At 46.2% G+C, this 24,598-nt stretch overlaps 1 protein-coding gene across 2 annotated transcripts in view; it reads right to left on the reverse strand.

Moving 5' to 3' along the window:
- Positions 1-231: 231 nt before the first annotated feature.
- Positions 232-24,598, reverse strand: part of LOC119961899 (solute carrier family 40 member 1-like) — a 125,508-nt gene continuing 101,141 nt past the window's right edge. For both annotated transcript variants that reach the window (XM_038789407.1, XM_038789409.1), the window contains 4 exons: positions 21,031-21,154; positions 16,309-16,536; positions 9,182-9,862; positions 232-874 (listed from right to left, as the gene is read on the reverse strand). In XM_038789407.1, the coding sequence (XP_038645335.1) occupies positions 549-874; positions 9,182-9,862; positions 16,309-16,536; positions 21,031-21,154 (1,359 nt within the window). In that variant the 3' untranslated portion in view covers positions 232-548. The remainder of the gene's footprint in view (positions 875-9,181; positions 9,863-16,308; positions 16,537-21,030; positions 21,155-24,598) is intronic.

The following is a 24,598-nucleotide window of genomic DNA, read 5'->3' on the forward strand; positions in this document are numbered from 1 at the left end:
AAGGAGTCATCCACTTAAAACCGGAGTGAGGCGAAATTCTCTCTCATAGATGGCCTTCGAGTCCTTGGAACTCTTTTCCTGAAAAGGCGGTGGAAGCAGAGTCTTCAAATATTTTTAAGAAAGAGACGGATAGAATCTTGGTAAGCAAGGGGGTTTCTCAGTTATGGGGGGGGGGGGGGGGGGGGGGGGGTGGTAGGCAGGATACAGATTTGAAGTTACTATCAGATCAGCCATGATCTTACTAAATGGTACAGCAGGCTTGAGGTGCCGAATGGCCTACTCCTGCTCCTTGCTTGTATGAAGCTGTGGTTATAACTTATACGATAGAAAAAAAATTCCAGCTTGAAGATGTTGTGAATGAGGTAAAAGACCGACTTCGTAAGTATTTAAAAGATCAAGGTAAAATGAAAATGGAAATTATATCATGGGAGACTTCAGTAGAATTTCCATTCTCCAATTATCTCTTGGTAGGGTGTGTATTGCACTGTCAATCCACCAAAACACTCTTCAAACCGTCCTGGACTGACACAAATGTCCATTGCAGACCATCAAAGGAAAGATTCTGCTACAACCTTTCCATCTTTGTTACTCTCAGAGTCTGTTTCCTTCATACAAACACACTTCAACAGCTCTTTTCCCAAAGTCTTTCTTGCAAAACAAAAGAAAAGTAACCCACCTGCTGAAACAAACATTACTGAAAGGATAACAAGAACACCAAAATGTTCTGGTGCTGGCATGATGATGACCATGACAAAGCGGAGAAGGTCCATAATGCTATTCATGGAGCTCTGAATACCATTTACAATTCCTCTTTTTGATTCAGAAACCATTTCTTGCATCAGCTGCGTTACAGTAAGGTCAAAGCTCCACAAACCTAGAAGATAAAATATTTTTAGGTTAATGGCAAATTACTGTGGATGCTGGAATCTGAAACCAAAAGGAAAATGCTGGAAAATCTCAGCAGGTCTGGCATAAAAGAGCTAATGTTTCGAGTCCAATGACTCTTTGTCAACGCTTTTCTCTCCCTACAGATGCTGCCAGACCTGCTGAGATTTTCCAGCATTTTCCTTTTGATTTTTAGGTTAATATGTGATTCAGGTTGAAGATGCTCCATTTTCAGGCAATATGTGCCATTTTCTCCTGCAAAAATAGAGTTACTTAGGTGAATGATTGAGTGTATGCCAAGTGCCTTAAGAAAGCAAGAGAAATGATAATATATTACCCCATTAAAGTAGAGGAAGGGGTTTTGCGTAATTAAGTAACTGCATTTTTCTGTTTCATGTCATCAAAGAGAGCAAGATGCCCAAAATATGGCAGAACGTTAATGTGATAGGTTTTCCAAAACCAAGAAAGATCGGGCGCGATTCTCCGCCCCCCACGACAGGTCGGAGAATAGCGGGAGGGCCTTCCCGACATTTTTCCCGACCTCCCGCTATTCCCCCCCCCCCCCCCCCACGGCCGCCCCATGACACGAATCGCTGCTCGCCGTTTTTTTACGGCGAGCAGCTATTCTCCCCTATCCGATGGGCCGATTTCCCAGGCCTTTACGGCCGTTTTCACAAACTCCAACACACCTGCTCTCACAGTTCGTGCAAACGGCCGCAAAGTGCCGTTCTCGAGAACCATGGCACCGATTGGCACGGCCGCACCACGGCAGCGGGTCCGAACCCCGCGCACTCTTTGTTCCTCCGCCGCCCCGCTAGATCAGTCCGCGGGGCGGCTGAGGGGCATAACGGCCCGCGCATGCGCGGGTTTCACGCATATGCGTGATGACATCATCCGCGCATGCGCAGGTTGGAGCCGTCCAATCCGCGCATGCGCGGCTGACGTCATCGTGCGCGTCAACCGCCGTTACCCTTGGCGCGCGGGCTTAGCGAAGTTCGCTAAGCCTGCAATGCCGAGGTTCACGGGGCCCCGCTGCTAGCCCCGACCAGGGAGCAGAATCGGGTCCCGGGAGGGGGCGCGGAGGCTGCCGTGAAACACGGCCAGTTTCACGGCAGCCTTCACGACTCTCCGCATTTGCGGAGAATCGCGCCCATCCACTCCACCTCAGATATCTAACATTCTATATCACGTCTGGTTTGTTCTTAAAAACTTCTGGAGCTTCTAATTCTGCTCATAGTAGGCAGGTTTTTGAAAGATGATGAGATAATGTAGAACTTCAAAAGGACATAGACAGGTTGCTGGAATGGGCAGACAAGTTGCAGATGAAATTTAATGCACAAGAGTGTAAAGTGATTCATTCTGGTAGAAAACACACAGAGACTCAATATAAAGTAAGGGTTACAATTCTAAAGGGGGTGCAAGACCTGAGGGATCTGGATGTACCTGTACATATTCGCTGAGGGTGACAATACCAGTTGAGAGCATGATTAATAAAGCACACAGCAGGACTTCCGGTGGCAGTGATGTGCTGAAGGGACGCACATCAGGTGGCTCTCCTCCCAACTAGAACCAAAAGAGTGACTTTTCGAAGATTTCTGGCTCAAAAAACCACTCAGACTTTCCCAAACTTTGAGAGACAAAGACCAACAGTGGTGAAGAAAATGCCGGCGAACGGTAGCTCGAAGAGCCGACGAGAAGGCAGGAGTGACGGAGCGGCACGAGAAATGGGCGAACGGACCGGCGGACCCACGAGGCGAAGTGGAGGCCCCCACTATCCAAGAGCGGTGAAGACCGGCTACCCGAGCGGTGGCATCAACGCGAGTGACGGCCTCTCCCTCCCCACCAGGTGACTGATGGAAGAGCTTTTAAAAAAGGAACTGGCCGCCATGAGGGAGGCGATAAAAACGGAATTCCAGGTGGTGGTAAAGGAGGTGGCGACGGAGGCAATGGCCTCCCTCCAGCACACAATAGACAGCCTGGGGAAGAAGCTGGAGGCACAGGAAAGAATGATCCTGGAACTCAAAAAGGCGTTGTCAGATCAGAGCGACAGGTTCTTGGCTCAGGAGGCAGAGGTGAAGAGGTTGGTGGAAGCCCAGGGGAACTTGAAGGGGAAGGACGAGGACCAAGAGACAGATCTCGACGACCAAATGTCCGGATTGTGGGTTTGCCAGAGAGCATCGAGAGCAATGACCTAACAGACCATATCGCCCAAATGCTGAGCAACCTAGTCGGGAGGGACAGCTTCCCAACCCCACAAAACTCAACAGGGCACACAGGTCGCTCCAGCCGAAACCCAAAGCAGGGAGCAGACGAGAACAATCGTCACTAAGCTGCACCGGTACCAGGACCAACAAAAGATCCTGAGGCGGGTCCGGCAGACAAGGTCATGCTCACGGAAAGGGCACAGGATCCGGGTCCACCAAGGCATTGGGGCAGACCTTGCAAAATAAAAAGGGCCTGATTTAATAGAGAAAAATCGGTGCTCCACAAAAGTGGGGTGAGCTTCGGCATGCTGTTCCCGGCCAGACTCTGGGTTACATACCAGCAGAATAAATATTACTCTGGCACCCCGGAGGAGACCAACGGGTTCATGAGATTGAATGACCTGGAGAGCGGCCAAACTTGGCAGCGGTGAGGACGCATCGAAGAAGGACCACAGCGGAAAAGAAGAGCGGAGACCAGAGGCTACTGTGTTGACTATGTGTTTGCGCAGGACTGTACTGCCTCGTTTTCATTTAAAATTTGGAAGATAGAGAGAAGGGAGCGGTGACAGGAAAAACAGATGAGAGGGCGATGAAGGGAATGAAGGCAGCAGACAATCAGACACAGGGCTGAACCAGCGCGGGGAGACAAGCCACCATACTAGCAGGGAGGGCAAGCAAGGGAAGACTGATAGTAAGGGAGGCCGTGCTGCACCTTTCGGAGGAGAGGGAGTGTCTGGTCAAGAGGGGGGAAAAGGAGAAGGGAGGGGGTGCACGGGGGAGACAAGAAGGGGAGAGGTGAGACGGGGGGAGTGGTACAGAGGGATACACAGAATAGACAGGGGACAAAATGATAGGGAATGATTGGTAGCAAGATAGGCACAGGCTTCGTCGAGCATGGAACAGGCCTAGAAATCAAGATGGCGCCGCAAGCAGCCACTTTGGAGAGTCCCAAAACAAAAGTAAAACCCTGGAGGGCAGGGGTGCATCCACGTGACGTACATGCAGTTGGCGGTCATGTTGGGCGCCCCTTGGACAAAGGGAAACCCTGGAGCGCAGGGGCCCGACCACATGGCGAGAATGGCAGCCGTGGCCATTTTGGATGGTCCCCTAACAAAGGGAAACGCTGGAGTACAGGGGCGTTTCCAACAGGTAAGTATGGTGATCCCGCAGCAACGGGAGGACAAAAAATCCTACCAGGATAGCCACCTGGAACGTAAGGGGACTTAACGACCCGGTGAAAAGACCAAAGTCTTCACTCACTTTAGAAGCCTGAAGGCTGACATAATCTACCTACAGAAGACACACCTGAGGGAGAAGGACCGACTGCTGGTAAGGAAGGGCTGTGTTGGACAGACGTACCACACATGATATGGGACGAGGGGAGTAGCCATACTGATCAACAAGAGGATCAGACTTACTGAGACCAGGACGGTTACAGACCCAGGGGGACGGTACATCATGGTCAGTGGTGTCTTAGACGGGGCACCGGTAGTTCTGGTGTATGTGTACACTCCCAATTGGGACGACACAAACTTTATAAAAAAGACCATGGCGGAAATCCCCGACATTGACACACACCGACTGATAATGGGGTGGGGGGGGGGGGAGAAACATTTTAACTGTGTCCAGGACATGCTGGCCGACTGATCGAACCCCCGAACAGTGAAAAAAGCAGGCATGGCTAAGGAACTGGGAATATTTATGGAGCAGATGGGGGCGGTGGATCCATGGAGTTTCCTACACCTGGGAGAAAAGGAATTCTCGTTATTTTCACCAGTACACAAAGTATACACCCATATTGACTTCTTTACAGTAGGGAAATCGGTGCTTCCAGGAATAGTAGGAGCGGAATACTCCGCGATTGTCATCTCCGACCACGCTCCACACTACGTGGATGTGAGGTTGGAGACGGACCGTGCCCAGCGCCCCATGTGGAGGCTGGACACAGACCTTCTGGCCGACAAAGCCACCTGCCAGAAAACATCACAGGCCATAGGCGACTACATGAGTAACAATCGGAAAGGGGAAGTCTCACCTTCCACTTTCTGGGAGACACTAAATGTTGTGATCAGAGGGGAATTCTTGCCTACAAGGCACGTGGAGACAGAGAAGAGAGGGCGGTCAGGCAACAGCTGATCAACTCCGTTTTGGAAGTCAACATACAGTACTCCGAGGCATCGACCGTAGAGCTACTGGTGGAGAGGAAAAATCTACAAATGGACTTTAACCTACTATCCACCAGGAAAGTAGTGCACCAACTCCACCAGACATGGGGGACCTTCTACGAACACTGGGTAAAGGTTGGCCATCTGAAATGAAATGAAAATCGCTTATTGTCACAAGTAGGCTTCAAATGAAATTACTGTGAGAAGCCCCTAGTCGCCACATTCCGGCACCTGTTTGGGGAGGCTGGTACGGGAATTGAACCGTGCTGCTGGCCTGCCTTGGTCTGCTTTCAAAGCCAGCAATTTAGCCCTGTGCTAAACCAGCCCCTGGTGGTTGTGCACAAGGTGTAAAACACCAGGGTCCATGCTCGAAGGGGGATGCCAGGATAACTGCCAGAATAAAAGCAATCATTGGCCGAGTAGGATGCACCAGATTCTCCTGTCCCTCCTTTCTTGCTGGCATTTGAAATTTAGAGTACCCAATGCTTTTTCTTTCCAATTAAGGGGCAATTTAGAAGGCTTCCTTAAAGTATGGGGGCACTTTGTCAGCCTGCTTCAAAGAACAAAGAAAAGTACAGCACAGGAACAGGCCCTTCGGCCCGCCAAGCCTGTGCCGACCATGCTGCCCGTCTAAACTAAAATCTTCTACACTTCCGGGGTCCATATCCCTCTATTTGCATCCTATTTATGTACTTGTCACTATCGAATCTGCTTCCACTACCTCCTCCGGCAGCGAGTTCCAGGCACCCACTACCCTCTGTGTAAAAAAACTTGCCTCGTACATCTACTCTAAACCTTTCCCCTCGCACCTTAAACCAATGCCCCCTAGTAATTGACCCCTCTACCCTGTGAAAAAGCCTCTGACTATCCACTCTGTCTATGCCCCTCATAAATTTGTAGACCTCTATCAGGCCGCCCCTCAACCTCCATCATTCCAGTGAGAACAAACCGAGTTTATTCAACCGCTCCTCATAGCTAATGCCCTCCATACCAGGCAACATCCTGGTAAATCTCTTCTGCACCCTCTCTGAAGCCTCCACATCCTTCTGGTAGTGTGGCGACCAGAATTGAACACTTTACTCCAAGTATGGCCTAACTAAGGTTCTATACAGCTGCAACATGACTTGCCAATTCTGAAACTCAATGCCCAGGCGAATGAAGGCAAGCATGCCGTATGACTTCTTGACTACCTTCTCCACCTGTGTTGCCCGTTTCAGTGACCTGTGGACCTGTACACCTAGGTCTCTCTGACTGTCAATACTCTTGAGGGTTCTACCATTCACTGTATATTCCCTACCTGCATTAGACCTTCCAAAATACATTACCTCACATTTGTCCAGATTAAACTCCATCTGCCATCTCTGCTGGCTGTGAGCTGTGGGCTGCTGACGAAGGTGTGGTTGATGTGGTACAAAAGGGAAGGAGTGGTGACGGTGGACATCCGGGGGTGGGCCTGAAGGGTTGTGTGGCACGGGCAGGGGCTTGTCTAAGATGGGGTATGGTTGATCGGCAGGGGAGGTGAAAGGGACACCCTCTGACCAGGCTGGTCACATGGAATGTGAGGGGGCTGAATGGGCCAGTCAAACAGTCGCGTATTTTCGCACAGTTGAGTTTGAAGGCGAATGTGGCCTTTTTGCAAGAGACACATCTGAAGATTGGGGACCAGACAAGGTGAAGGAAAGGGTGGGTAGAGCAAGATAATAATAATAATAGTAATAGCTTATTGTCACAAGTAGGCTTCAGTGAAGTTACTGTGAAAAGCCCCTAGTCGCCACATTCCAGTGCCTGTTTGGGGAGGCCGGTACAGGAATTGAACCTGCGCTGCTGGTCTTGTTCTGCATTACATGCCAGCTGTTTAGCCCACTGTACTACACCAGCCCCTGGAGTTTTCCATTCGGGGTTTGATATGCTCGGGGGAGAGTTGGCTAGGTTATGGGATAAGGCTCCAAGAAGGGTGAATGGGTCATCTTCGTGTGCCAGGCTGAATCTCATTCAATTTAAGGTAGTCCATAGAGTGCATACGACGGTGGCCAGAATGAGTAGCTTTTTTCTGTGGATGGAGGATAGGTGTCGGCGGTGTGCAGGGCGGGGAGGGGGGGGAATCTTGTTCACATATTTTGGGTCTGCCCGAAGTTGGAGGGATTTTCGCGGGGGTTCGCTGGCGTGATGTCGGAGGTACTGAGGGTGAAGGTGGTTCTAAGTCCAGAATTGGCAATGTTTAGAGTGTCGGAAGACCCGGGGTCCAGGGGCAAGAGGGGGCCGACTATCTGGTCTTTGCCTCTCTGGTAGCCCGGAGACAGATCCTGTTGGGGTGGAGGGACTCAGAGCCACGGAAACCGAGGAGTGTGGGTGAACAACCTTACACAATTTCTTAGGTTGGAGAAAATTAAGTTTGCCTTAAGGGGATCGATGTAAGGGTTTGCCCGGAGATGGAAAATATTCATTGACTACTTCCAGGACAGCTAAATCAGCAGGGGGTGGGGGAATGTTTGAGGTTAACACGAAAAAGTGGAGGCAGTGAGGGTGGGGCTATGGTAGGGAGGGTGGGTGTGGTTGTTGATTACTTGGTGTCATGGGAATGTCCCTTTAAGAAAGGTTTTGTTTTTACCACTGGCTTGTAGCACGGCTTCAGAGATGTCATTTGTGGGTGGAGCTGGGCTGTGGCTGTCAGGTGAGAGGGGGTTGTAGCCATCTCAGACGGCCACCTACAAAGGATCATGGGAATTATGGCCAACCCAGGACTCAGACTTGTGTGTGTATTTGCAACCCAGATAGCTAGACGCAATCGAAACCCCCACTCATTTGCATTCTAATGGCCAATTTCCCCAGAACAAAAGAACTGTACTCAGGTAATCGATACAGATACAGACTAATCGGCGCCACTTCCTTTACTCAGGGAGCCCAAACAGCCAAGGTCAATGACCGCTAAGGACACACCAAGCCATCAAGGCACCCGCCCCTTTATTGGCCAAAATCGAAGGCAGTGATCAAAGCCTGTCAAATTATTGGGTCCAAGTTAAGGACTGCCCCAAAGAGCGCGAAATCCCAGAGGGGTAAGAAGAGACACAGCGATGTGCTCGGTCTCTCTTGGATCCAGCCTATGCCCACCCAAGTGCAGCATAACAACCAGACAGACAAGTTCAAGACCAACGATCGCTACCAGACGGATGAGCCCTGCAGAAACAGAGCCACTTCTTCCACCCAGCCACGCAAGATCCGGACAAAGACCTTGTCCATCTGCTTAGAGCCGGTTACCTGGAAGTTAAGTATAGGGTATTGTAGTTGTTAGGTGTAGTTTAACTTGTAGTGTTTTGTGTTGCATGCCGAAGTAATCCTTGTGTGTAAATAAACCATCTTTGAACTTGAACTGACTAACTGGCTGTGTGGTCCTTTGATCGATATCCGGTAAAGCCTTGTGGTGGTCTGTTTTGATACCTGGCGACTCTAAAGAGCATCATTATTAATTGGCAACAGGGTTTAGGTTTTTGGGTTTCAGTTTTGGTTTGTTGATTTGTACTGCAGAGAGAAGCAGCATGTCCCTGTTCTCTGTTTTTATTTTAAAGCTGTTCCAGTGAGCCGAAAGCACATTGGGTATGGAAAACTGCCTTGGTAACTTTAAAGATAAAGTTGCTTTCCGGAAGGAGTTTTGAATCTGCTGGTTGGAGGTTGGACCAGAATCTCAGGGAAATTTATAAATGCCTTAATAAAAATATATATTTTTTAAATACACTTATATTGCAAAATACTGTAGCAATAATACCACACATTTTTCCTGAAAATGCTTTCATTATATTAAAAGTGATTTTGTAATACTGGTACTTCTCTTGATATATAATTACATTGTAATTCCTTGATGTGAGTAAGTGTACAACTTTTTTACTGTGATATGCATCTAAAGCTTTAATAAACTTTCTTAATATTACCTACCGACTCTTGCCGAAACAGCACCAGCAAAATACAGTGCTATCGAAATATATTCCCTTATTTCTGTGGAGTTCGTCAGGTTGCTTGGCAGTTGTGAAGTCACATCATATCGAAAGAACTTGTTAATAGAGGACTGTTTCATGACGGATGCATTAGAAACATCAGTAGGATAAACACTAGTTGGGTCGTCTTCTAGTTGATCTGATGCTCTTGAATAAAGGGGTACACTCAAATCCAATGGGCTTCCAGGAGCAAACACAGATGCGATGCAGAGTGTAAGGCAAGTAATCTGCACAATACTTGAAAAACATCCAGTGTGAATAAGGCCACAATATTTTCTCAATATGGTGAAAAACATAGTTCCTATTAATCCTGTGAGAGCAGACAATGCCACCATGATGCTAAGCATAGAACTGCTTATTCCTTGTGCATAGGCATATCCTGTAGTAATTCCATCGAATCCTAGTACTGTCATGTAAAGAAATGAAAGACCCAATGCAGCAAGAAACACTGGTTGCCTATAATAGATAATCCAGCCGTCTCGGAATGTCCTAATTCCAGAAACCAGAACGCGTTTTATACAGCCAGTTTCCTTGTCATCTGTCAAGTTAGTAATCAGTTCACCCTCAACCGAAACTGTAGCAGAAGTGTTTTTATGGTCTTTAAAAACAGTCTCATTTCCTTCTGAAATAGCACAAAGGACAAGAGGCAAAGCAAAGAGGAACATTAAAAAAATTGAGCAAGTGCAAAAATAATGTGAATTTTTGTATAAGTGTTAAATTTAAAACAGTTCAGACTAAAGTTATCACAGTGCAATAATGTTTAAACGTTCCCTGTTTCTGAATAGTTGACTATGCATTCAATCACACCCACAATTTTCCAATTTAGTTTCCCAGTCTTGGTCTCAACATTTAAGGTAGACATCAGTGGAATCTGTATTTCCTCTCCAGGGAGAAATCCAGCACAAATTCAATCAGATAATTTAGAAATCAGGAAGCATGACTTTACAAAAAGCATATCAGAAATCTTGAACTATCTCCTGTAAAGGTTAGGGGTGCTGGGTTAGCTTACAAAGCAGATAGGCCTTTTTCTTAGGTATGATCTCAGTGAATGGTGGAGCAGGCAAAAGGGACATTTTGGTCTACTCTGTTCCAATGTTGCTGCTGCACTATTATGCCCCACACAGGGTGGGAAAATGCCATGGAGGATTTAACAGACAAAGATTTGAAGTTAACACTGGGTTGGTATCTAAGGAAATAAGGGAGAGTATCAAATTGAAGGAAAAAGCACACAAAGTGGCAAAGATTAGTGGGAGACTAGAGGACTGGGAAATCTTTAGGGGGAAACAGAAAGCTACTAAAAAAGCTATAAAGAAGAGTAAGATAGATTCCCTTGCTCAGAATATAAAAACCGATAGTAAAAGTTTCTACAAATATATAAAACAAAAAAGAGTGGCTAAGGTAAATATTGGTCCTTTAGAGGATGAGAAGGGAGTTTTAATAATGGGAGATGAGGAAATGGCTGAGGAGCTGAACAGGTTTTTTGGGTCAGTTTTCACAGTGGACAACGCAAATAACATGCTAGTGACTGATAGAAATGAGGCTATGACAGGTGAGGACCTTGAGAGGATTGTTATCACTAAGGAGGTAGTGATGGGCAAGCTAATGGGGCTAAAGGTAGACAAGTCTCCTGGCCCTGATGGAATGCATCCCAGAGTGCTAAAAGAGATGGCTAAGGAAATTGCAAATGCACTAGTGATAATTTACCAAAATTCACTAGACTCTGGGGTGGTCCCGGCGGATTGGAAATTAGCAAACATGACACCACTGTTTAAAAAAGGAGGTAGGCAGAGAGCGGGTAATTATAGGCCACTGAGCTTAACCTCGGTAGTAGGGATGATGCTGGAATCTATCATCAAGGAAGAAATAGCGAGGCATTTGGATAGAAATTGTCCCATTGGGCAGATGCAGCATGGGTTCATAAAGGGCAGGTCGTGCCTAACTAATATAGTGGAATTTTCTGAGGACATTACCAGTGCAGTAGATAACGGGGAGACAATGGATGTGGTATATCTGGATTTCCAGAAAGCCTTTGACAAGGTGCCACACAAAACGTTGCTGCATAAGATAAAAATGCATGGCATAAGGGTAAAGTAGTAGCATGGATAGAGGATTGGTTAATATATAGAAAGCAAAGAGTGGGGATTAATGGGTGTTTCTCTGGTTGGCAATCAGTAGCTAGTGGTGTCCCTCAGGGATCAATGTTGGGCCCACAATTGTTCACAATTTACATAGATGATTTGGAGTTGGGGACCAAGGGCAATGTGTCCAAGTTTGCAGACGACACTAAGATGAGTGGTAAAGCGAAAAGTGCAGAGGATACTGGAAGTCTGCAGAGGGATTTGGATAGGTTAAGTGAATGGGCTAGGGTCTGGCAGATGGAATACAATGTTGACAAATGTGAGGTTATCCATTTTGGTAGGAATAACAACAAACGGGATTATTATTTAAATGATAAAATATTAAAACATGCTGCTGTGCAGAGAAACCTGGGTGTACTAGTGCATGAGTCGCAAAATGTTGGTTTACAGGTGCAACAGGTGATTAAGAAGGCAAATGGAATTTTGTCCTTCATTGCTAGAGAGATGGAGTTTAATACTAGGGAGGTTATGCTGCAATTGTATAAGGTGTTAGTGAGGCCACACCTGGAGTATTGTGTTCAGTTTTGGTCTCCTTACTTGAGAAAGGATGTACTGGCACTGGAGGGTGTGCAGAGGAGATTCACTAGGTTAATCCCAGAGCTGAAGGGGTTGGATTACGAGGCGAGGTCGAGTAGACTGGGAATGTACTCGTTGGAATTTAGAAGGATGAGGGGGGATCTTATAGAAACATATAAAATTATGAAGGGAATCGATAGGATAGATGCGGACAGGTTGTTTCCACTGGCGGGTGAAAGCAGAACTAGGGGGCATAGCCTCAAAATAAAGGGAAGTAGATTTAGGACTGAGTTTAGGAGGAACCTCTTCACCCAAAGGGTTGTGAATCTATGGAATTCCTTGCCCAGTGAAGCAGTAGAGGCTCCTTCATTAAATGTTTTTAAGATAAAGATAGATAATTTTTTGAAGAAGAAAGGGATTAAGGGTTATGGTGTTCGGGCCGGAAAGTGGAGCTGAGTCCACAAAAGATCAGCCACGATCTCATTGAATGGCGGAGCAGGTTCGAGGGGCCAGATGGCCTACTCCTGCTCCTAGTTCTTATGATCGACATGCGGTCTTGTACGGTGGGCCACGTCAACAGATCCCAGGTGAATTTAGGGCATTTTCCACCAAGCGTCTCAGTTCAGTGTAGAGGATGGTATCCTGCTGTGGAATATGCACGTAGTTGTCCCAGACAAAGGACAGGAATTGATTTTTAAAAACCTTCAGAACGGTCATCCAGGCATGTCCAAGATAAAAATGCTGGCACAGAGTTACATATGGTGGCCAGGCCTCGATGCTGGCATTGAGAAGGTGGCCCAATAATGCTCCGCTTGTTAAGAGCATCAGAAGCTCCCGCTAGCCGCGCCTCTGCCAGACCAGCAGTGGGTATGGTTGCATGCTGACTTTGCTGGTCATTTTAGGGATTCATGTTCCTCTTGCTGATTGACACCCATTCGAAGTGGCTCAAAGTGCATAAGATGTCAGGAACCACGTCCTGGGCGACTATTGAGAAACTGCGTTCATTGTTTTGAACGCATAGCCTCCTTGAAGTACTTGTCACTGATAACAGCTCTCCTTTCACGACTGAGGAGTTCTCTGGGTTTTTCAAGGCAAATGGGGCACCACTCCATACCACCTGGCTTCCAATGGTTTAGCGGGTGAGCGGTGCAGCAGTTTAAAGGGGCCTCAAAAACAAGTTTCAGGATCGATGATCACTAGACTGAGCCGTTTCTTGTTTTGCTACAGGACCACTCCACATGCAGTGACTGGGGTAGCCCCCGTGGAACTACTGATAGACCGAAGACTTCGTATCCACCTTAGTATGATTTTTCCAGACATAAGTGCAAAATTGTGCCACAACCAGGAGCAGCAAGGATATCGCTCCGACTCAAAGTCGACCTTCCACATACTTTGTACCAGGTGACTCGACTTTGTACCAGGTGACTTGGTGTTTATTTGAAACTTCGCCGACGGCGCTCAGCGGATCTCTGGCATTATCCTTCACCAGACAGGGACGGATTATTACCAGGTACAAGCCCAGGGTCGTATTATGCAAATATTCGGTCCAGGTGGCCGCTTCTTTGGCAAATTCCTCATTCTCAGAAACTCCTACTAAAATCGCATCTGCTGCCGGATCAGGCCACAGCAGAATTCCAAGGGGGTCAAGATGCCAATATGACTTAAATCGTCTCCGATGGGGGACTCATTGATCCACAGCCTCGGGTATTGCAGCCTCCATGTCATTCGTATTTGAAGCAGCATTCACCTTTGTGATACTGGGGCCACCTGGGTTGGCCACTTCCCGACTTTAAAATGGAGGTCCGCCAAGAATGCAGGGAGAAATGGGCAGGCACAGGGAAGCAAGCAGATGCAAAGCTTCCTGTGTATCAGAACTTGCAGAAACCCAGACAGCACTGAAACTAACAACCATCTACATATTGATGAGCGATCCCCGGGAACAATTGGAAATATTTAAGATAATAGAGGCCAAGCCAGACTCCTCGGCGCCAGCGGGAGCCAAGACAAAGGGAGGCCAACGGACATATAGAAACCGCCCAGCGATCAGGGAACAGCTCCAGAATTGGGGAAATCAAATCAATTGATTGGAACATGGTCCAATCAATTGGAACCAGGTACGGGGTACGCCCAAAATGGCGCGAAGCCCCTGGGGACTATAAAATAGAGTCCCCAAGTTCAATTCCTTCTTCTTGGCAGCTCTCAAAGAACTCGACCGTGACTCTCAACTCGGAGAGACTTGCCTAGCAGCTGCACCAACCAAGTAAGTGTCCAGTCAATGCACGGTACGAGATAGGCGCTCCTAACCATTAGTCCATACCAGCTGGAAGCCTGCAGACTCAGAAGCGAACAAAAGGCCATTTGTTCCCCTGACCTGGTGGGCCAGTTTCCAAGGCTAAGTATTGGCCTTTTAGTGTTAGAGGTAGTCTAGTGAATAGTATTTTATGCATGAGTAGCGATTGACTGTGTATATAATGAATGTGTTTTGATTTGAACCTTACTAACTGGTGTATTGAGTTATTGGTCAGCACTTGAACTTGAACCTCATGGTGGTATCATAAAGATACCTGGCGACTCTAGAGCAAGGTGATTAAAACAGAGCAATTAAGTAAAGCACAATTAGCAACAATACACGCAACCCAACCCAGCATCTTGCCAAGTGCCAAAAGGTGCGGCGCCCATCTTCACCACGGTCTTCAGAGGATTTTTCGGACTTTGGGGAGGAGAGATGTTATAACCTGCACATATGGGGTAGGGATGAATAACTATCCCGTGGATCTTGCAGAATATCAGCTCGCCCGATAAGGAGGTGGAAGACCCTGAACAATACTTGGTTTTGTAAAAATAGAGTTGGTCAGTAAGGCACAAACTAGAGAAGACCCAGTAGTGAACTACTGGAGCTGTACATAATAGTAATTGTAAAATAAAATAAGTTTTGTTTCAGTCTACTCGGTGTGGACTCTTCATTGCCCTTACGAAGGCAGCAGATACATGGGAACACCACCACCTCCAAGTCACTCACAAAATTACTTGGAAATATATCGCCGTTCCGTCAGCGTCGCTGGGTCAAAGTCTTAGAACTCCCTCCCTAATAGCACAGTGGGTGTACCTACACTTCATGGACTGTAGCGGTTCAAGAAGGCAGCTCACCACCATCTTCTGATGGGCAACTAGAGATGGGCAACAAATGCTGGCCTAGCAGTGAAGCCCACATCCTGCAAAAACAATTTTTAAAAAAAACTATCTTCCATTTTTTTACAGCTGCTAGTTTTAGATCTGTTCTATGCCTGCCTAAATCACTTCATAATATTAAAGACTTCTATTGGCTCCTCTCTTAGCCCTGTAAACAGCCTGAATTTGTTCAGGTTTTCCTGCTGGTTATACCATCTCAGTTATGAGATAATCATTTTTTTTTGCACTTTCTCCAAAGCATCTCTATGCTCTTTGTTATATGGAGACCGTTAAGATGGGGAGAGGAGTTCCAAGACACAATTGGTGTTGGACTTCACAAACTTGAGGTACCCTTGTCCTCCAAGCGACAAATCTGAAGGAAAAGTTGATTTGAGCAAAGAGGATAATACAGTACAGAACTGATAAATATGCAATTACTACATGCAGAAAGAAAACTACAAACCGCATCTGTTAAGAGACAACAAAACCCGAAAAACGTCTGGGTGACTTTTCTGACATAAAATCAGCATAACTCCTGCAGAAATGGCTAAAAATAAATTTCTGGCCATCGTTCTTCAAAGTTATTGCATGAGTTTTTGAGAACCCACGGATATAGTTCCTATTCGTGATTTGGGGCTGGCAACCATATTGGTTAAGAATACATTGTAGGATTACTGAAAATATAATACAAAAGTGTTGTTAAACACCACAACTCAATTGCAATACAGGCATAGATCCCTTCCATGTAATGACAAAATAGACATTGTTACAATCATAGGTCGTAACTTAATTAGCCATACAATCAGTGCAACAAAACACATGTTTTTCAATAAACTGTTCCTACTTAAACAACTCAGTACCTGATTTTAAAATCACACCTATTATTTTCTTCTTTTTTAAAATAAATGTAGAGTGCCCAATTCATTTTATTTCCAATTAAGGGGCAATTTAGCATGGGCAATCTACCTAGGCTGCACATTTTGGGGTTTGTGGGGTGAGACCCACGCAGACACGGGAAGAATGTGCAAACTCCCCACGGACAGTGACCCGGGGCCAGGATCGAACCCAGGTCCTCAGCGCTGTGAGGCAGCAGTGCTAACCATTGCATCACTGTGCTGTCCAACATTAGCATTTTCTGATTAAATATAATAATTTTAGTGCAATTAATCCAACAGAAAAATGCATGCAAATACAATTGATAATAGTAACATTTTAGTTACAAACATCTTTAAATAGTATGCCATACCTGAAACTTCCTCCTCTATGGTCTGTTTATCACCTTTTTGTGCCAGTGCTGGGGTCATTTTATAAATTTTCCGCAGCATCAAATATTCAAGACACATAGAGAACATATTCCAACCAGTTATAAAGCCACAAGCAACCACAGAGGAGCTGAAAGTCATAATCTGACCCACGACCATTGGTGAAAGCAATTTGCTGAGAAGATCAATTTGCCTCATTATAGCATTCATACCTATAAAAACAAAGGCATTGTTTTGGTTTCCATAACCTTTGGGTACATATCGTATGCCACATTGCATTTATATTAATAAGCAGCAAAATGCAGATTTCAGACTTCCTGGAAATGTGAAATTATATCTAGGATCATACTCTGGCCCTTAATGACACAAATATTCCTTGTCTACGACAGCACTAGACTATGAAAAGCACAGATATTACATTTTTTGGAAATATTTGTGTAAAATTGCATTACCAGTAAGGTTTGCTGTACATACTATTGATGGGCATACATAACTTATCATTTTACAATTTTTACACTTGTCATTTTACATGTTGCTGACTGATCTGCTGTAAATAGACAACATTTTCTGTTATTATTTTAGATTTCCAGTATTTGCATAATTTTGCTCAGCAGTAAACTCTGTACATGAAAGGCTTAAAATGTAAAAGGTTTTCAAAGGTGACTAGACTATGGGCTGCATTTTCTATGGGGAGGGGGTACTGCTCGCCCCTTCGTTGCAAGAGTTGGCCAGCAGCTGACATACTTTAAAAGAAGCCCGCCCCACAGACATAACGTGCGACCAGTGAGCTGACCAAGCCGAGAGCGGGACTTCTGCCCCTCAGTGGGAGAAAGTCCCACTTTTGAGAACTGCTGGCTAATCAAATTGGCCAGGAGCTCTAGCAGTTCCAGCAATGCCACAATGAGTATAGGATGCTGCTAGGATTGCAGGCAGGTCTGCAAAGATGGTAGCCATGATATGCTTGTGGTAAACCACGTGATTGTATTATCTGGACTGTACTGTATCATACATGCCTGGGCTTGTCCAGGTTGGCACTGCCTGAGGCTCCTCCCCTCGGGGCTTCAGTATAACAGTGCCAAATCTCCGCCTCCGGCCCCAGTTCGGATCCAGAGGCTGGAGGCTTGCTGTTTAGTGTATTAAAGCCTCATGTTAACTCTCTCAACTCGTCGTGTATTATTGACGGTGTATCAATGCTGACCCAGGTAAATCAGAGGACTTGGCTGGGCAGCCTAAGGAGACGGTGAGAATGGTGGGAGGGTGCATTTTGGAGATCAGTCCGAGAAGGAAAAAGTGATAACATTTTGGAAGCATGCCGCCGATGTGCAAAGAGCACTCCCCGAATGCTGCGTCCCCCTTCCATTCCAGTTTTTGTTTTGTAAACGGCCCGCCCACACCAGTGTTTTATTTCTTCTCGAGGTTGCTGTTTTGACTTAAAGCCATTCACTGATTAAACATATAAAGGCACCTATCCAGGTCAATTGGTTTGTTAACAAGCATCATTGACCCTTAATTTTTTTTTTTAAAAGACGGCTGACCTATTGATTTCAGCTCCTGTCCAACTACCATTTTAAGGGAACAACTCGGGGATACAATTCCGAAAAGCAATTTACATGTTTGGAATAAAAAAGACTGTGGACAGAACTGACATTGCCTAAAAAGAGAAAAGACAGAGTAATGTTTTGGTTGGTGATCTTATGTCAGTTCCAACAAAAAGTCTCTACTCAAAACATTATTTCACCTTTATAGAGGATTTTCTTTAAAAGCATTTTTATGCAAATTTTTGCATTTTAACATTTTACAAAACAAAGTCATTATACCCCTTGTAGTAATCCACGGGAGGCAGGAGTTCCGTCACCACACCAATATTTATTTACAATAACGATATTACAGGAGCAGCTACAGTGCTGCTAGCAGTCCAGTCAACTTAAGACTGGCTCACAAAGCCTACACAGGTGATTATATGGGCCCCCTCAATGAGCTATCATTGAGGGAGCTCATACTCCAATTGGCCAACCAATAAAGCCAATTGGAGTTCATTACACCCCTCCCCCCCAAGGTCCGAGGAATTCCTGCCAGCTGGCATTCCTCTGAGCTTCTTCCTGCTCCGCATGTCTGGGTCTGTCACCTCTGTGTCGTCCGCCGGGACGTTCTCCGAAGTGGGCAGGGTGTACCTTATTGGTGCCCGCCTTTTCCTTGACGACCTCCTTGGAAGTTGTTCTTCCTGCTCCTCGGGGAAAGGTGTCGCGGCGGCCTCGTCGAGTGTGTCCATCTCCGACTCTGATGACTGGATGACGGGGTCTGGAGAAATTGCTTGGGGCTGGGGTGTGGGTATCCTTTCCGTCTGGGCTATCCCAGCTTGAGGCGGTCCAGATTCGCCTGCCTCCAGGTGTGGTTCCGCTGCCCTTATTTAGTCTAGGTGTTTCTTCAGCACCTTACCTCCTATTGAAACCTCACAGGATATGGGCCCTTTGACCCACGTTGGCCCATTCCCATAATTCTTGACCCAAACCGGTGCCCCCACCTGGAAATGTCTCTGCTGCCGACTATTATCATGCCCCCTTCGTTGGGCCTCCTGATGTTTCTCCACTTTCCCCGTTAAATTTGGGAAAAGGAGACTCAGCCTCGTTCGCAGCCGCCTTCCCATTAAGAGTTCAGCTGGCGGTATGTTCCCGTCCCCGTCAACCACTTTTCTTGTTTCCCTTGCTGCCTCCCTCTTTCTGACCTACTGTGCAAGTATCCTACTGGCCTTTCCCCCATGCTCGTAGATCGCTCCCTTCACCTTCCTGAGCTGCTCCACTGACCTTCCTGTAGTTAACAAACCAAATTCCGCCTGCAGCTTCCGGCGTTCCCTCAATAGCCCTGCCTCTGGAGCCTCCGCATATCTCCTATCCACTCATAGGATCTCTCTTACCAGTCGGTCCGTTTCTGACCTTTCGGTCCTGTCCCTGTGAGCCTGACCCCCTCAGTGACCTTCCATCGAAGTCCCTCACACATCAGCAAAACCCATTCCACCCCCCCCCCCCAGCAACACTATTCTAAATTCCAACCCAACTAATAAACTAAGCATATACACACTACGACCCCCCCCCCCCCCCCCTGCACTGTGCTTCCGTGAGCTAGCTCACCCAGCTAGCTTGGTGACCCCTGCCTCTGGCGCCAAGAAGTCTCCCACCCATTGTTCCTCGCTCCCCTCCCCCTGCTCCTGTAAACAAGTTCCCTCATCCAACAAAAACCCAGCAGCAAGAAAACACAAAGAACAAAAGCACCTCCCACCAAAACCCAGACAGGCACGTCTCCATCTCACCAAAGTGCAGAACAGTATAAAAACCCAAGATAAAACACAAGAGAAACGTTACCAACATCTATTCCAAAAAAAGAACCAAAAACAAAACCGGAAATTCGATTCTCCCCCCCACTCTTCCCTCTCCCCTAAACAGAGCTCCAAAAAGACTGTGTTTTCTTGGTTTACGTAGTTGGCAGTATGTCCCAAGAATTCTTGGTCAGTGTTTCTGCATGATAGAGCCGAGTTGGAATGTTTAAATCCTCACTTGTTCATGGTGGCTTGAAAGTGTTGGAGTGAGGCCCTGCCTTTCGTGGCGCAGTTGCTTTTGGGTGGGCTCCCACCCAGAGGGTACAGTGCACAATGACAGATGATTTACAGGGAAATGAAAAATGAATAATGAGGATGTGATGGCCCCTACCGTTGATTATCCTGATTTAACAAGTTCTTATTATGTTGAGCCAAATGTTGAATACGGAATTTTGTGCAGTCTTTTTCTCTACCCAAATATATTTGGATCTTCTCTGGGTTTTATTTTTGGTTTAAAATTGAGAAAAAATTCATTTCTTCCAATTAAGGGGCAATTTAGTGTTGCCAATCCATCTATCCTACACATCTTGGGTGTGGGGGCGAAACCCATGCAAACAGGGGGAGAATGTGCACCGGACAGGGACCGAGCGCCGGGATCGAACCCGGGACCTTGGGGCCGTGAGGCAGCAGTGCTAACCACGCGCCAGGATCTTCTATGGTTTGACAATCCTTGTGGAGGTAGAGGAGTGCTTTTTGTGACTCCACCCCCCCCCCCGTGCCGCCTAGAAGGAAGATGAGCAGGGTGAGGGGTGGAGGGTGGGAGTTGGTAGTGTTAGTTTGTCTGAGGAAGGTCCCCCAATTAGAGTTAGAGTTCCTTTGTTTTTATGCAACTACTCTAAAAAACTTGAAAACTTCAATGAAAATACATTTTTTTGGTGGCATTAGATGGTGAGAGAGAACATGCACACAGGAAATTAAAGTACGTATGTTAAAGCCAGGATGTAGGGGTGAAGAGCATGGCGGACAGGTGGCAGAGAAGCTTACTGGGCATGTGGGGAAGGCGAAAGCACATGCTGCATATGTAAAAATATACACAAGGTAAGGTGAGAATGCACAGACTAAGGTGCACAGCTTGTAGGGTGTGTAGGCTAAGGACTATTGATGGTGTCGTTGCAGTACATGCACATGGATGAATGAAATGAAATTATAGAATGAATGCAAGAATTTTTACTGAAAGATAAAAATCAATTATGAAAGTAGGACAATTTTATGGAAACGTTAAATCACAAGATTTACAGACTTTTCTGCAATTAGTATGAATGTCATTTTAATTCGTATCAATGCCAGATTAATGAACCAAGAAACTGTATTTTTCCAAAAGTACTATGTTAGTTACTTGATAGTTTTTCATTGTCTCCAGCAACCACGATAATCCAGTCCCGTTGGATTGCAATTGACATAGCTGTACTAGCCAGGTCTGCAACCACACCAATGGCAATCACCAACATATAACAAACAATCTGTTAAACAAGAAGTCAATTGATTAAAATCAAGGCACAAAAATTAACCTGATAATATCTGCAGCATGGTTTTATGCTCCTATGTAATCACATAATAGTTTGAAAATGCACAATTCATGCAAGAACAATTTCTTAAATAAAGTCACATCTGCAGAAGGAATAATGGTTTGTCCTTCATATAGCCAATCACTTAGGATATGTAAACACATAGATACCAGAGTTTATTTTAATAATGTGCGATCTGCTACCTGCCAGTCTTGAGAAAGCCAATAGTGTAACCTGGTATCATGGAATATAAGAAGACCAAATCATTTGCTATCTGGTCTAACACAACCGTTACTTGAGAAAGTAACCCTGACCATCCGCTAATAACAGTACCCACTCAGTGATCGGTGAACAGAGGCATTTTCAGTAACAAAACTTGCCTAAGATTTTGTTACAATATATAAAATTCTCATGGGCTTTGATATGTTAGCTACAGGAAGAATGTTTTCCCTTCCTGGGGAATCTAGAACTAAGGTGCACAGAGTCAGAATACGGAGGCAGCCATTTACGACTGAGGTGGAGGAATTTCTTCACACAAAAGTTTGTAGATCTTTGGAATATTCTCCCTCAGAGAGCTGTGGATATTCAGTTGTTGAATATGTTCAATATCATTTGGATAATTTTAGAACATCTGGATACGAAGCAAATGAAGAGATATGGGAATACTGCACCCAAAAAAAATGGCCCCAGAGCATGGCGACTCTCTGCGAGCTCTCCCCCACAGATCCTCTTCCTATAGCTTTTATAACCGTTGTAACTATTTTAAAATAAATATTTTTATTCTCCTCCTTTTTCACATTTTCATCCAAATTTACACCCACCAACAATCATCGGTCACAAATACAATGTCAATCTCCTGGCCAACAATCCCTTCCTCCCACCAACACCCAAACAACCCTCAACATTTTAAATACAACATCAAAGAAAAGGATTCAGGAATCCACCATCCACCCATACATTGTCACCAACAACATATAAAGTCCACCTCCCCCCCACTTAATGTTCAATGTCATCCAATTCTTGAAAGTGCATAATAAACAAAGCCCATGAATTGTAGAACCCTTCCATCTTTCCCCTCAACTCAAACTTCACCTTCTCGAGTGTTAAAAACTCCAACAGATCCCCCCGCCATGCTAGGGCATAGGGTGGAGAAACTGACCTCCACCACAACAGGATACGCCTTCGGCTGATCAGTGAGGCAAAGGCTAAAATATCTGCCTCCGCACCCGCTTCCAACCCCGGCCAATCCGATACCCCGAATATAGCCTCCAGAGGCCCCAGCTTAAGCCTCATATATCATGGAGTTCACCTGAACCACAACTTTTAATAGATTGTGGTTACGTGGAGCACACAGGCCTGCCTTACAGGTGTGATGCACCAGAGATCCACAGTACTTTTAAATTAAAACAATGTGTATTTATGAAACCAGTTAACACTTTATAAACCCACAGTAAACATCTTAACAACTATCAACACCAATAAATCCCCAAAGTACACAGTACGCTATAAGTAAACATTAATCTTTCCTTATTAACATCCATAAGACAAAATACTCTTTTTAACACAGATATCAGGTTTAAATTCACTACTGAGAGCAGTCAGCACTTTGAAATCATCCAATTGATTTGGAGACAATCTTTAGTTTGCAGAGAGAGAGATCCTTGCTTTGCCTGCAGCTATCCAACTCTCAAAACGAAATTAACCACACCCTGCAGCAAACAACCTTAAACAAAAGTAAAGCAGACAGCCCAGTTCCAACCACACTCTGACATCACTGATAAACACCAATTTCTTAAAGGTACATCCACTACAGCTATTTTTATAAACACCCAATTCTTAAACACCCATTTATTTATTTTTAAAGTATTTTTATTACGGGTTTGTAGAATATTTCATAATAAAACAGTAATAACCATAATAACAAAACAAACTAGAGTGAACATTAACATAGTGCAAAAAGAGAATATACAATAACAAATAAATAGACATTACCGAACGCGACCCAGTCTTCCAACACCATCCCAATGAAGCAATCACCCCCCCCCCCAACCCGCGCCCCCCACCGCCCACCCCCCCCACAGATTGCAGCTGCTGCGGACATTTTTATTTTCCCGGAGAAAGTCGACGAACAGCTGCCGCCTCCGAGAGAACCCAAGCGTAGACCCTCTTAAGGCAAACCTTGTTTTCTCGAGGCTGAGAAACCCAGCCATGTCGGTAACCCAGGTCTCTACACTCGGGGGCTTCGAGTCCCTCCACATTAATAAAATACGTCTCTGGGCTACTAGGGAGGCAAAGGCCAAGACGTCGGCCTCTTTCGCCCCCTGAACTCCTGGGTCTTCTGACACTTCAAAGATCGCTATCTCTGGACTCAGCACCACCCATGTGTCAAGCACCTTGGACATTGCCCTCGCGAACCCTTGCCAGAACACTCGAAGCTCCGGGCATGCCCAAAAAACATGATTTGCAGGGCTGCCCTTGCAACTCATACAGCTGTCTACTACCCCAAAAACCTTGCTCATTCTCGCTGCCGTCATGTGTGCCTGGTGGACCACCTTAAATTGAATTAGACTGAGCCTGGCTCATGATGAGGATGGAATTAACCCTGCCCAGGACCTCTGCCCACAGACCCGCTTCCAACTCCTCACCTAGCTCCTCCTACCACTAGCCCTTGAGCTCCTCCACCGGGGTTTCCTCCGCCTCCTGTAGTTCCTGGTAGATATCCGACACCCTCCCCTCCCCCACCCAGGTGCCGGAGAACAACCTGTCCTGTATCCTCAGTGGCGGCAGCGTTGGAAAGGCCACTACCTGTTTTTTCAGGAAGGCTCGTACTTGCAGATATTTAAAGGCGTTTCCTGGCGGCTACTTAAATTTGTCCTCTAGCGCCTTCAAACTCGGAAAGCTTCCGTCTATGAACAAATTGCCCATCCTTCTGATGCCTGCCCTCTGCCAGCTCTGGAACCCACCATCCATCCTACCCGGGACAAACCTGTGATTGTTGCATATCGGGGTCCAGACTGACGCTCCCTCCACTGTCCCCAGATCCGCAGTGTCGCCACCACCACCGGACTTGTGGAGTAACGGGTCGGCGAGAATTGCAAAGGAGCCGTTATCAAAGCTCCCAGACTAGTAACTTTACATGACTCCGCCTGCAGCTGCTCCCACGCCGCCCAGCAGCAGTTCCAAAAGTTCGGCAGCGCCAACCCCCCCCCCCCCCCCCCCCCCCCCCCTGACTGCGCTCTAACAGCGATCTCTTTACTCGCGGGGTCTTATTCGCCCACACAAAGCCCGTAATGATCCTACTCACCTGCTTAAAAAAGGCCTTAGTGATGAAGACGGGGAGGCACTGAAAATCTGGGGAGGACAGTCATTTTCACGGTCTCCACCCTTCCTGCCAGTGAC

Source organism: Scyliorhinus canicula, chromosome 2 (assembly GCF_902713615.1).
Source record: "Scyliorhinus canicula chromosome 2, sScyCan1.1, whole genome shotgun sequence".
NCBI lineage: Eukaryota > Metazoa > Chordata > Chondrichthyes > Carcharhiniformes > Scyliorhinidae > Scyliorhinus > Scyliorhinus canicula.